General features: G+C 49.2%; 1 protein-coding gene and 1 non-coding gene across 11 annotated transcripts in view; both read left to right on the top strand.

Moving 5' to 3' along the window:
* VPS13D (vacuolar protein sorting 13 homolog D) overlaps nt 1–11,595 on the top strand; it is a 283,384-nt gene extending 271,789 nt beyond the window's left edge. For all 10 annotated transcript variants that reach the window (XM_063785968.1, XM_001145053.7, XM_009448445.5 and 7 more), the window contains 2 exons: nt 6,421–6,661; nt 8,458–11,595. In XM_063785968.1, coding sequence (XP_063642038.1) covers nt 6,421–6,661; nt 8,458–8,589 — 373 coding nt within the window. In that variant the 3' untranslated portion in view covers nt 8,590–11,595. The remainder of the gene's footprint in view (nt 1–6,420; nt 6,662–8,457) is intronic.
* LOC112207612 (small nucleolar RNA ACA59) lies at nt 6,814–6,965 on the top strand. The gene has a single exon (XR_002942037.1). It is a non-coding gene; the product is annotated as a small nucleolar RNA ACA59 (small nucleolar RNA).
* Nucleotides 11,596–13,424: the final 1,829 nt, after the last annotated feature.

Here is a 13,424-nt window from a genome sequence, read left to right as displayed (position 1 = left end):
GTACCTATTTTATTTCTAATACTGCATCACCTATAACGGTGCACACCAGGCTGGTGAGCAGTAGGGTGGCTCCTGCCTTTTAAAAAACGCTCATGAGCAACCCACGTGACCTACGAAGCTGCTCTAATGTACTGCTTTCTGGAATTAAGACAATTTAAATTGTACTTTTTAAATATAGTTTTAGAAAGTAACATTTATGGGATTTTTTAAATACAGAAAAGTATAAAAAATAAAAGTACCCTATGCATCCACCAGCCAGATAAGTTGTTCCTCTTTTCAATTTTTTGTAGAGATGAGGTCTCGCCATGTTGCCCAGGCTGCTCCGAACTCCTGGCCTCAAGTCATCCTCCCACCTCAGCCTCCCAAAGAGCTATGAGGCCAAAGTGGGAGGATCGCTTGAGGCCGGGAGTTCAAGACCAGCCTGAGCAACATGGCAAAACCCCATCCATACAAAAGTTAGCCGGGCATGGTGGCACACACCTCTATCCCCAGCTACTTGGGAAGCTGAGGTGGGAGGATGGTTTGAGCCTGGGAGGTCAAGGCTGCAGTGAGCTGAGATCACGCCACTGCACTCCAGCCTGGGTGACAGAGTGAGACCCTGTCTCAAAAAGATACTCATATGCATGGTTAGCAAATCCAAGAGTATAGAAGAAAATAAAATCAAGAGTAAAAGTCTCTTTTCTTATCTACTTTGTAAACATGCTGTTTACGATTTTTGTATCTTGTCTCCTTGAGAAATTTCACAGAGAGAGAGCAATCAGGAAAATTTTTGAGCACACCATATAATATTGATTCTAATAGCATATCATTATAAATACAAACCTTATAGTAACATATATAGTCTCAAAATAAAAACAATTCCTCCTTCTGAGGAATGGAATAGAATTTATTAGCTTCCATTTCCTAAACCAGGAAATAATGTACTAGTAACTGTTGACACTTACAGAATTGGCCATTTGTTGATACGCCTCTGAATTAAAACTTGGATTTGGCAGATGGCTCAGCTACTCTGATAAAGTTAAAGGTTTGCTAAATCTTTAAAAGCTAAATCAGGAGTTCTAAGAGAAGTTTTCAACTTTCCTACTGGTAACATGTGTCCAGCATCCAAAGTTGCCTGTGCACTGGCAAATTTCTTGCCTTACCCTAATGCCAGTGTCATTTTCTGAGACAGACTAACGCATACATTTATTGAATCCTACTATGTGCCAGGGTGAGTAAGAAATTTCCTCTGTCCTCAGTGCGTTCACAGTTTAGCAGGGGAAGCAGACACTGTATTACCAACAACCTATAACATATATTGCTGTTAAAAATAGAAGTATGAGCAACGTATTATGGAACCACAGATGGGAAGTGATTAATTTATACTGGAAAGCCAGGGAAGGCTTCACAGAGAAGGCGCTGGATGAGTCGCCTGACCTTGCAGGAGGCGGAGGAATGTGCCAAGGAGAGAAGGCGCCTGGGCAGAGCACAGTGCTGGGCAGAGACACGGGACAGAAGAGCTCACGGCAGGTCTGGAGAATTTGGGGTCAGCTTTTTGTAGCAGCAGCACGTGTGGAAAGAAGGAGCAGAGGCTGGAAGGGTGGGTTCCCAGGCCTGTTGCTGAAGGCTGACCTTAGTGGTCATGCCGAGGAGCTTGCCTCTCCTGTAGGTGGGAGTGAGATTGTGAGGAAGAGGATCCCACTCAAAATTCCTCATGAAAAATAAAACCTTGACAGCAGCAGGTAGAGAGACTGAAGGCAGGAAGCCAGTTAGGAGGCCCGTGGGGTAGTCCAGGTAGAAGGTGGAGAAGCCTGAACACAGTGGCCATAACGATGACTAGAAGAGGACAGATTGGAGAGGCATTTAGGAGGCAGCATCAGTGGATCCCTCAACTGCTAAATTGGAATCTGAGCGAGGAGGAGGGTTGAGAGTGGCTTCCGGCTCCTTGCCTGTCTGGTTGATGAGGCTGGGGGTGCTGAAGAGCAAAGGTTGGAGAAGGAGCATCTCCCCAGTGGACGTGCTGAGGTCCCCTGAAGAGGGCCTGGCACTCAGAGCGACACTGGGCCCAGACATGGAGTCAGGGCCATAGGTGGACCTGGGGTGGGTAACGCCTAGGGGTAGAGGAGCCTGTTCCAGGAGCTCTGAGTCAGGCGTCTCAGAATGCTTCTGATTTTGAAATGACTCCAGAGGGAGTAGAATCAGGTATATTAATGAGTTAATATCGAAAAAAAAAAAAAAGAGCAGGAGGAAAATTAAGTAGAGTGGCTGAAACAGTTACTTGGCAGATTTCTCCCTGAGAGAAGTTGGTCATGAGTCTGTTTTCCATGTGGCCTTCTAGAGAGACATCTCTCTCCAATCTGCTGATGAGAGGATGTGTGGGGAAAGGAGGGGTCATCTCCCACAGGTTTGGGGTAACTGGGCACCTGTTCTCAACAGAAGAGCCACCATTAACTGCGGATCTCTTCTGTGTGTGGCACGTAGATTAGCTCACACCATCACAGTGGCCCCGCAGAGTAGACCCATGGGGTTCTACACATCAGGATGGGGAAGCTCTGGGCAAAGTGAGAGGCGGAGACGACTGGCATCAGGGTGGCTGGCTCCCCTGGCGAGGCTGCAGTGTGGCTTGGGAGGACGTTGTGACCTGCCCCAGAGGAGGCCTGAGGCTGCTGTTGATGCTACCATGGCTGCTGTTGTTGAGAATGCCCCGTGGTTCGTGGTTTATGGATGTCATTAGTGACGGTGCATTCTACTAAGGTGGCACTGGCTCCTGGCAGATTCACCCACTCTTAGCACCTGTCATCTTGGAAAAGGGTGTAAGCTGGTGCTGCAGCCTTCCCTTCTCTCAGAAGAAACTTTCTGACACTGAGCCCCAAGCCCAGAGTATCCTCTTTCTCTCCTTAAAGGGGAGTTAAAACTTTTTTCTTTCTTCTTCTTCTTTTTTTTTTTTTAATAGAGATGGGGTCTCACTATGTGGCCCAGGATGGTCTCAAACTCCTGGGCTCCAGCGATCCTCCCACCTCAGCTTCCCAAAGTGCTGGGATTATAGGTGGGAGCCACCATGCTCTGCCCTAAGAGTTGAAACTTTTAACCGAGGTTTAAGAATAGTATAAAAATCCTATTTTTTAAATAGAATCAATTATAGTATCTACAGCAACCTAAAATGTGTCAACTGAATACTGAGGTGACTTCTCTAGGTCTCAGATTGGAAGGATAAAGCTTATCTGATGCTGTGTGTTTCTGGCTGCATTTTTTTGCTCCCCTTTCCTCTCAATTAATAGCAGATCAGAGAACAGAAGGAGTTTGCTCAGGGCCACCTGAGACCACGGTGGCCTTCTTCCCTTGAGGTTTTTCCAACAGTCACTCATTCGTGGACCAAAAGCAGGCCTTGCGGGAAGCTTGATTCTAAGGGCAGTGAAGACAGGAGAGCCTGGGGTCGAGACTACAAAGCAGTGTGAGCACTCAAGGAACCTCAAGTGAGGCAAAGGAAAGCCTGGGAGAACTAGGCCAGGGAGGGGGAATTGCCTGTGGCTTTAGGGAAAGGGAACGGAAGAAGGTGCAGCTGGGCAGAGGGGAGGGCGGGGAGCGTGCCGCGTTTGCCAGGCTTCTCTTACCACCCTGAGTTTTGCTGCTTCTCTCACAGAGTGACAAGTTTGATATGAGGCTCCATTAGATAAGGGGTCTGGTCTGGAGCTGTTTAATTATTCTTTGATGTGTTTGGCAGATTTTGTAAAAAAAGAAAAAGAAAAAATTAAAATTAATAATAATAACGATGATGATGCAACCCAAAGCCCTGGCCATTGTGGGATGCAGGAAAGCCTCAGGAGGATGATGGGGACAGAGCTGTGGCCGCCTGGTCCCTGGGGTCACTGCCCAGTTCCAGCTGTGGCCTCACTCTCTCCCTTCTCCTTCTTCAGCCAGACCCTTGGCTCTGATCTGCTTTTGATTTGAAAGGACTTTAGAACATTTCATGCACAATTTCCAGAAATATGTTATTATCAGTAGCAGCTTCGGGGCATGCACAGGGTCCTGGACTTACAGGACAGAGATCCGTGTGGAGTGACAGCACTGCCTTCCTCCACTTACCTTTCTGTATGGCCATGAATTCCTTGACCTCCGTGCTCACTTTGTGAAGAAAACTGGCAGGGATTACCCTCTCCATCAGAGAGATGAAAGAGTCTGAGCTACCAAGAAAGCAACGGACTCGGCCAGAGTCAGCCAGCGGGCCGGGCTTTCCTGCCGGCTCGGCCTGTGTTTCCTTCGCTGTGCTCTCTACTTTTCCGGAGGGCATCCCAGCTCAGAGTCACCCCTCCTCCAGAAGTGGTTCTGGCCTGATGGAGGACTTGAACCATCTGGGGCATCTTGGAAAAGAGTCTGTTTTAAAGCCTATAGAAGTGTTCCAGGATGGAAAGCACACTAGTCATGTCGGCCACTCTGGCCTGGGTGTGAGAGCATCTGCCCGGATGGGAAGCCCTTGGCTGACATGTAAATGTCAGCTATGTCAAGTGCCCAGTGTGGTGGCGCTGGGGGCTGGGGGCTGGGGGCTGGGCAATGAGGTGGAAGTGCCTGTGCTGTGCTCACCTAGAGGAAGGAACCACACATCTCAGTTGGATTTTTCATGCACATTCCTGCTGTCATCCCAATCATGGTGGCCAACTTTGGAGTCTCCTTGGAGAGCCCGTGACGGCCTCAGTGGCTGTGCACCAGGCCCACCGATGCTCAGGAGTGTAGGCTGCTCCCGGGTCTCAGCTCAGATCCCCGCCAGTTCTGGCTGGCGCTGTGTCACCTCTTCTCTGTGTCAGGATCATTTTTATCCCTCTCTGTCTGTCTTTCTGTCTTTCCCTGTGCCCTCCTTTCTTCCCCGGACCAGCTATTTCAGATTCCATTCAACTCTGTTCAGTGATGCTGCCGCTCTCAATGCGGTTAGAGCACAAGATGTGAGAACGTCTGTGCTGAGTGGCCTAAACACTGAAGGCTGCGGGTCTTTCTAATTTCAGCATTGAGACTTTACAAGTCCACATCCTTGGCATTGCCAACCAGTTAGAATAGAACAATAAATCCCAGTTTTTGTCATGGGCGTCTGTAATTAAAATGGCAACTGGAACAAGGCAGTCACTTACTGAGTGCTGATGGGGTGGCCAACTCTGTGGGGTGCTCAGGAAGACATGGGGCTGTGAGATATGGACTCCACTTAGAGGGCTCACCTCGTAGTCAGCAAAGAGACTTATCCAGGACATGTGGAAAGAATGAGTTTGTGCTTGGCCATGCTTTGGGGGCCATCACAATTAAATGCTCAAAAGTGGAGGAGGGGCTGGAGTATGTGGGGGATGCTTCACAGAGAAGTTAGAACCTGTGATCCTTGCAGGGAGGGGGATGGGATTTAGAGAAGTTGAGAGAGCAGGTGTGCGTCCTGCACGGACCCCAAGTGAGCGAGGGCCCGGCAGCCTGCTCCCCTCGACAGGCAGGCCACCTCCTGCCCCCAGGCTTCTGCCTCCCTCAGAGGACCTGGGAACAACGCCGTTCTGGACCCAGGTTTCAGAACACTTCCAGGTGGAGCCTGGCTCTGAGCAATTCAGTTTGCCAGCAGGAGCTCGACTGCCACTCCGTCGTCAGCCTTTAGTATTCCTGCCACTGTCCATCCTTGTCTGCTGTCCCTGGACACTGCAGCCCCATTGTGAAGGGCTGTCACAAGATGCAGGGGAGGCAGCCAGGCCCAGGAGAACTGTCACACTGTTCCCAAGGTTCACTGCTCTTCATTCAGTGGCCAGAGAGGTTTGATGTGCATAAATTTCCACTTTGAATGTGTGAGCTCCATGATAGAGGAATTCAGTTTTTTTGGAGTGGCCCTAAAGCTCCTGAAGTAACAACTAGAAGTTTCCAAAAGGAAGATGACAGTTTTACCTAAGAAAGCGTTTTCTGACTCTTCGAGTTTTCTGAACATGAAGTGGATGGGTGGGGGGGGTGCCCTGTCCCTGGAGGTGCTGAGCTTAGAGAGGGAGGAAGCGGATGGGGAGGTGCAGGTGTTTTAACGCCAGGCTGTCTCTTCATGGCGTGCCATTTGGTGAACCTGTTTAATTCTGCTTTTCCCCCCTCAGCTTTCAGCGCCCCCAGCTGCGTCTTCTCACCCCTTCATGTTTCCCTCCCCTCTGCCAGGCAGTGAACTTTCTCGGCTGCTCCTCCAGTTTCACATTGAAAGGCATCGTGTTTTCTGTTTTGTCCAATAGAGTATTGTTACAGTTTTCTGTAAGCTTTAAGCTATCCAAAAATGCTCACAGAAAAACAACAAACACCCACAAGATAGAATTTCAGGATTTAGAAGTATTTCCCGGCAAGGGGGCCAGGATTCGCACTCAGGCCCTGGGGCCACAGAGCCCGCAGTGGGCCTCCCCCTGATGCTGGGCGAAGCCCCAGGTGTCACTCCTGTGTTCCCGTCTCGCTTTGCAGCTTCATCGCTGTGGAGAACATTGACAGCTACTGCGTGCTCATCTCCTCCAAAGCTGTTTACTTCCTGAAAAGTGGAGACTACGTGGATCGAGAAGCCATTTTCCTAGAAGTCAAATACGATGACCTCTACCACTGCCTTGTCTCCAAAGACCATGGGAAGGTGTATGTGCAGGTGACCAAGAAAGCCGTGAGCACGAGCAGTGGAGTGTCCATCCCCGGCCCCTCCCACCAGAAGCCCATGGTGAGTGCCTGGCTGTTCTCAGGCTCCTGAGGGGCGGGGCCAGGGCCTCGATGCCTCTGCCCTGCTTCCCCCTCCTCAGCAGGAGCTCATTTAGGAGGTTCAGTCTGGGCCCTTCCCAGGAGTGCTGCCTCTCAGTCCTGAACATGGGAGGGGCCCAGGGTATGTTCACGGGGCGATGCTGCCCTCCCAGCTGGCCCATGGGTGACCCTGGGAACATTAACTGCCTCACAACGTTTGTGCCTCAGTTACCCGTAGATGTAGTGAGGGTAACAATACTTACTCTCGTTGGTGATAAGGAACAGCTAACACAACACACAGGGTTTTTCTGCTCCCAAAATGGGATTCTTCAGTGCACCAAATCGAAGAAAGCACTGGAGCTCACGCTGGTTTCTCCATTGTTTCTCCTTAACAGTGGAAACCGTAACTTTTGTTCTAGTAGCATCTAGCATGCTCAATAAGTATTTGTAAATAAAAGTTATACTTTCCCTCCAAAGGGGACAAGGTATTGTTACGACAAGGCTTTTAAATAATAAAGCTCCTGCGAATAGCTAACGTTCCTAGAGGGCTGGCTGTCTTGTGGGTTGTCTGATCACTGTGTTGCTGTCATCCCCTCCTCACTATTGGTCATAGCAGGTGATTCATTCAAGGCTACACAGCTGACCTTGAGGAGCCGGGGTTCAAATCCGAGTGGCTTGGCACCAGAGCTGGCTGCAGAGCCTCTTGCGGATCTGTCTCTGGCCAGTCGGCCCTGGTGGCTTGCCATGACACCCAGGTGTTAGTCCTGCTCATTCTCACCCGGTATACCCGGATTTTGAAGCTTGCATTCAAGAATGGTACATTAATCAAAAGGGCCTGCCCACCTCTGCTCTCTCTATGGATCGGAAATAGCGCCAGCCTTATTGGGCCTCTCTCCTCCGGAGTCCTTTGGCTTCCCCCTGCTCATGAATGCACTTGGGCCTGTTTGGACTTGTGTAAGGCTCCCGTGGGGTCATTGGCTTAAGTTAGAGCTGGCTGATGAAGAGGGCGAGCACCTCAAAGTGTGAGTATTTCTCCAGATCCCTTCACTGTAGCAGGTGGGCAGCCTTGCCCACTATACTTCTGCCCCTTTCAAAGCAGGTGGGCAGAGAGGTGTTTGTGGTAAGAAAGACCTAGAGGCTTTTGTTCGCTGATTCTTCTTCCTTCATCAGCCGTCACCAGACCTTAGATGTGAATCCCACATTCTTGCTCTGGGTCTTACCTCTGCAGATCAGTTATGGCCGTGGGGGGGAGGTCCCAAATGTCAGGTGAGTATGGGTTGGCTGTACAGTCCTGGGGAATGTTTAAAAAGACCGGCCGGGCGCAGTGGCTCATGCCTGTAATCCCAGCACTTTGGGAGGCCGAGGCGGGCGGATCACGAGGTCAGGAGTTCGAGACCATCCTGGCTAACACGGTGAAACCCCATCTCTACTTTAAAAAAAAAAAAAAAAAAATCGTTAACTGTGCACATGCCTGTAGTCCCAGCTACTCGGGAGGCTGAGGCAGGAGAATTGCTTGAACCCGGGAGGCGGCGGTTGCAGTGAACCAAGATTGCGCCTAGGCGACAGAGACTCCGTCTCAAAAAAAAAAAAAAAATTGCAGGGACCCACCCCAGACTTGTGAGTGCGAGTGAAGCAGGAGCAGCCCCGGCTATCACTGTTTCTTTGACGTGTACATCCCATCCTGAGATGCAGCTGGGCTGGGAGCCGCCACCTGGGTGGATCTGATTCCTGGATTTCCCCATCCTGGGGACAGGTGACCCATCCTGTTCTCCTCCTTAGGTCCACGTGAAATCTGAGGTCCTTGCTGTCAAGTTGTCACAAGAAATAAACTACGCAAAGAGCCTCTACTATGAACAGCAGCTTATGTTAAGACTCAGCGAAAACCGAGAGCAGCTGGAGCTGGACTCCTGAAGCCCCGCTGCCGAGACGGGCGCTCCCGACACAGCGCAGACCCACCAGGAGGAAAGAGGCCCAGCTCTCGGCTGACGATAGAGGCAGAACCGGAGTCGGGTTTGGGGAAGTTGTCAAGGAATGAGGGAAAGTAAATCCTCATGAGGAAAAGTACAAATGGAAATCGTATTAATTTGTGAGGCAGGGAGTTATTTTAGATTATGGGAAATAATTTTTAAAGGTATTGGTTAAATAACGTTTAAAAACATGTACTGAGATGAATCTAATTTTTAGATTGCCCTGTATTTTGTTAACATGTATATATGTACAACAGTGTGTTTGTAAATATATAGGAACGTTTCTGAACAGGGCCTGTGCTATGTGTAAAGGTTTGTTAACTGTAAAGTAATATAAAGTTATATTGGATCTTCTATTGCACTAATTCTAGATGTCTAATTCAGGATACTGTCTATAGAAAGGCATTCTTAAAAGTTAAAGAATGTTACGTCTTAGTTTTGGAGACTAAAGTATTCCCAGTAAAGTGGGTTGAGGTGAGGGCTGTGGTCCTGAAAGGGACGCCTTTGACATCGTGGCTGTCCAGTTGGGCTGTGAGCTGTGGCACCCAGGACTGGCGCTGGCCCTTCAGAAGGATCTAGGAGAGGGGCTTGGGAGCCCACTTTTAATTTCTCACCCCCATTTTACAAAGAGTGCTTAGATTCTTACAAATTATGTGGTAAGTTATCCATTTGGCTTTTTCCTAACTAGCCTTACCAAACTTAGGGGGAAACCTGTGCTCCATTACCACATGGGTGCAAGTCAGCATTGTAAGTTTTCTCAGGTTATTATTATTAGAGAGGTTGGAAACATTGGTAAACTCTGTTGACTGAGAAGGAAAAAAAAAGTCCCATTGAACTATTGCAACAAATCAGAAATCCACATAAGAGTGCTCTCCTGCCTGGGCAGCAACAACCAAGAACGAAGCCCCGGGACTGTTTTCTTTTTAATAAAGCCACAGGCAGGCATCGTAGCTCCACAGCCCGAGGGGACACAGGATGGAAACCCCAGGATGAGAAGGGAGCAGGGAGAGTTCCAGAAAGGGGGATGAAATAGGAGTATTAAAAAGCTGCGTTGGTAAGTTTTTCATGGAACCAAGATTTGACGAAGGCATCTCTTATCCTTGGTTTTAAATTCCTGCTGGGAGCAAGGCCTGGTATGAGCGCCCTGGGTCTTGTTTTTGGTGTTTCGCTTTTCTGTAAGGATTAAGCAGATAGGGAGAAGGGAAAAGGGGCCTCACTTTAGAATGAATGAGTCACCTTGTGATTTTTAAATTTTTATTTGAATAAAGCTAATCAATTTCTACAACCTTGTCACATGTAGCTGAGTCTGGGATGACTCAGTGGATCAGTGGATGCGTGGAAGGTTTTGGTGTTTATAACTCATGACCCAAATCCTTCCAAGACACAAATGAAGCTAATCTTCTTCCCCTCCCTTTCCTCTCCCACTTCCCCTCTGTGTCTGTGTCTGTGTGTGTGTGTGTGTGTGTGTGCACGCGCACGCATGCAGAGAGGAAGGAAGGGAGCTTTAGCACAAGTAGCTACATAGTGTTCAAGGATCAGCTTTCTTGAACTCCGAGGCTTGGTTGCCTTTGCTGAACTCCAAGTTAGTGGATTGCAGAATGGAAACTTGGCTTTTGCGGCACTGGGTGAGTTTTAGTTTGTGTGTGTCTTGCTAGGGGGTGGTGATGATTGTCTCAGCACTCACGCACTGCACAAGATGGCAGCAGGATACAGCCAAATGGCAGCTCCTCTGCAGCTTCCTCCTCAGCCTCCCTCCTTGCACCCCCACAGGTTTGGCTTGTGGTTTTTGTCATCAGTAACCTACTGCCTGAGATCATGATCTCTTAAAAGATGAGACTCTCGGAAGGGTTGATTGTATGCGTCAGTGAGCCTTCTATCACCTTCTGGAACAAAGTCACTTGAAATCTCTTGATGAGATTAAGGAGTTTAGTGTTACTAAGAAAATCTGCTTTGGGCCGCAGCAGTGCTGGGTGTTCTCAGACCTGACTCAGGAAGTTAGCTGCGGGCTGCCCTGTGGGCTGGTGCTTCAGGAGGAATCCAGAGAAGTGTTCAGATGCCCCCCTTGGGCTCCTTTCTAATTTTAATCAGCTCTTTAAATAGCTGCCCATCTCCTGTGATTGCACAACCAAGCACTTTGACATTTGCACCTTAGGAGAGGCAGATGTTAAAATGGAATCCAAAGACCACCTAGGGCGGGGCTGGGTGGGAGATGGGAGGGCCAACTGCGAGCTGCTCCACTTCTCAGCTCTCCCCTGCCCTGCAGCCCTGGGCCAGACAAGGCCGGAAGGTTTCAGGGGCATTTGACATCCCCTCCTGGTTCTCACCAGGAAAACATCCAAAGCTTTGGAGGAAACAGGCCCTGCCCCTGGCTCCTTAAATGCCCCGTCTCTTTGTAAACTGATATTCAGCCAGCAATGCCGAAGACTTTGTTAAGATCATTTCTACTGCTTTTCTTTCTGCTTCAAACACACAGTTCGTCTCTGAGGAAAGTAAAATAAATGGAATAAGAGTAAATTGGGTAAGGAGATATCCAAAGCTACCCAGTCCCTTGACCCAGCACAGTTGGCCGACCCGTGTCACTCCCTGGCTGTCGCTGCTTCTCTGTGCTCACTGAAGGGTGAGCCAGGCCAGTGCTTCCCCAGCCCCTGGGCCTGGTCACTACACAGTGGAAAACAGACAAGCGGCCCCTTCCCCAAATCCCAAGAGTGTCTTGCTGCTTGGTGCGTGCTCATCGCAACGTTCTGAAGGCTCCAGGGCCACTTTGTTTGTAAGTATGATCTGTGCCTCAAAATACCATAGTAGCTGCTTGATAAAATTCTAAAAATATCTGGTTCTCTATTATGTAAACACTATTACAGTCACCAGTGTGTGAAGACTCTTGAGTCTGGTTCTCATATCAGAGTCATCATTTTTCTTCCTGTGGAATAAAATGCCTTGTGGACTTCCCAAACTTGTTCTTTTGTTTTCTTCTGGTCTCTTGGTGATCCACAGCTTCTAGAGCTATCACCAGTGACAAATACCAAACATAGTATGATGTTCACAATAAAATGTGGCCTCTGCCCCCAAGCCTGGGGAAGACCCCCACACCTTAACCAGTCTCAGCCTCCCAAGAGTAAGTGGCAGTCTCCGCGCTACACTGGCTACTGATCGGTCCATTCTGAGGTCCCTGGTCCAAGCCCCAGCAGGACAGACGTCACACTTAGGGTTTAGGCAGCTGAAGAAGAAACAGCAAAGGAGGCCGGGCATGGTGACTCATGCCTGTAATCCCAGCACTTTGGGAGGCTGAGGCAGGCGGATCACAAGGTCAGGAGATTGAGACCATCCTGGCTAACATGATGAAACCTCATCTCTAACCCCGACTATATCGCCCCTCTCTATTCCATCCACTCCACCTCAAAATTAATAACCTTGTGTGTCGCCCAAATTTTCACCACGTTATATAATTATGTATACAACTAAAAATACAAAAAATTAGCTGGGCATGGTGGTGGGCGCCTGTAGTCCCAGCTACTTGGGAGGCTGAGGCAGGAGAATCACTTGAACCCGGGAGGCGGAGGTTGCAGTGAGCCGAGATCACACCGCTGCACTCCAGCCTGGCACAACAGCCTGGCAACTCTGTCTCAACAACAACAACAACAACAACAACAACAAAACAGCAAAGGAGGCTCAGCAGGATCATCCAGAGATGGAGTGACACCAGGAGGGGATGGATCCTAGAAGCTGAGGCCAGAAAGGTTTCAAAGACTACCGAGGGCTGCTGCTAAGTCAGGTGGGATTCGGACCAACAATTATCAGTGGACCTAGCGATGCTGAAGTCACTAGAGACCTTCCTAAGAGCGGTTTCAATGGAGCATTGGAGGTGAAAGCCGGGTTGGAGTAGATTCAAGAGGAAAATGGAGAGAAATAACAACAGCTCTCTACAGGAATCTGGTCATAAATGGAGAGAACTGACCGGAAATTCAAGAGGGCAGGGAAGGAATAAGGGAGAAGAGGGCCTGGCGGGCCAGGAAGATGGGTGGAGGTGTGGGAGCTTGAGATTCCATTGATTGCTCCTGATTTCTCACATCAGGCAAGAATGAATACAGGGCGGGAAGTGATGCCGATTTGGAGAGAGAGAAGGTGCACATAGTCCTGTAGGGTAACGGGAAAGGGAATAGGCCACAGAAGCATGGTACGTTTGCCAGGCGACATTAAGGACCCATTTGACGTTGATGACCGTGAATGTACAGTGGAATCGGGCAGCCTGGCTGTATTCTTGTCCGGCCACATGTAGCTGCACAGCTTCAGTGTTGTAGAACAGGCAAAGAACTGGCTTTAATCAAGAAATGTTCCCCTCACCTATTCAAGTACCTCATCCACCATTGCCCAGTTGAACTGGCCAAGAGCCAATCAGAACAAAATGTCAACAGAAATCCAAAAGCCTAGAGAAGGGAAGGGCTACGCTTTCCAAACCAAAGCACAGCTTCTGAAGACTATGCACCTTCCAAGTGGGAGAGACAGTGGAAGGTGTGGTTAACAACCCCCACACGCGCACACAATTAGACTCTTTTCAGGGGTTCACAGATGCAGTGGGACAGTCAGTGTTTGACAGTGAACCAGCCAGGCACTCCAGGGCATGGGGATGTCATTGACATAGAAAGGGTATGTGTATGACGATCTTCCATTTCCTCAGCCGAGTTCAGCCAGCCGTCTTGCAGGTATTGGTTGGCTGCAAACACAGCTTTCACCCCAGCTCTTTAGACCAAGAACGTGATTTCTAGCACCGTAAGAGATGCTTGA

Source organism: Pan troglodytes, chromosome 1, assembly GCF_028858775.2.
Source record: "Pan troglodytes isolate AG18354 chromosome 1, NHGRI_mPanTro3-v2.0_pri, whole genome shotgun sequence".
Classification (NCBI taxonomy): domain Eukaryota; kingdom Metazoa; phylum Chordata; class Mammalia; order Primates; family Hominidae; genus Pan; species Pan troglodytes.
Note: the sequence above shows the minus strand (reverse complement) of the source record. Positions and strands in the feature narration are given on the sequence as shown.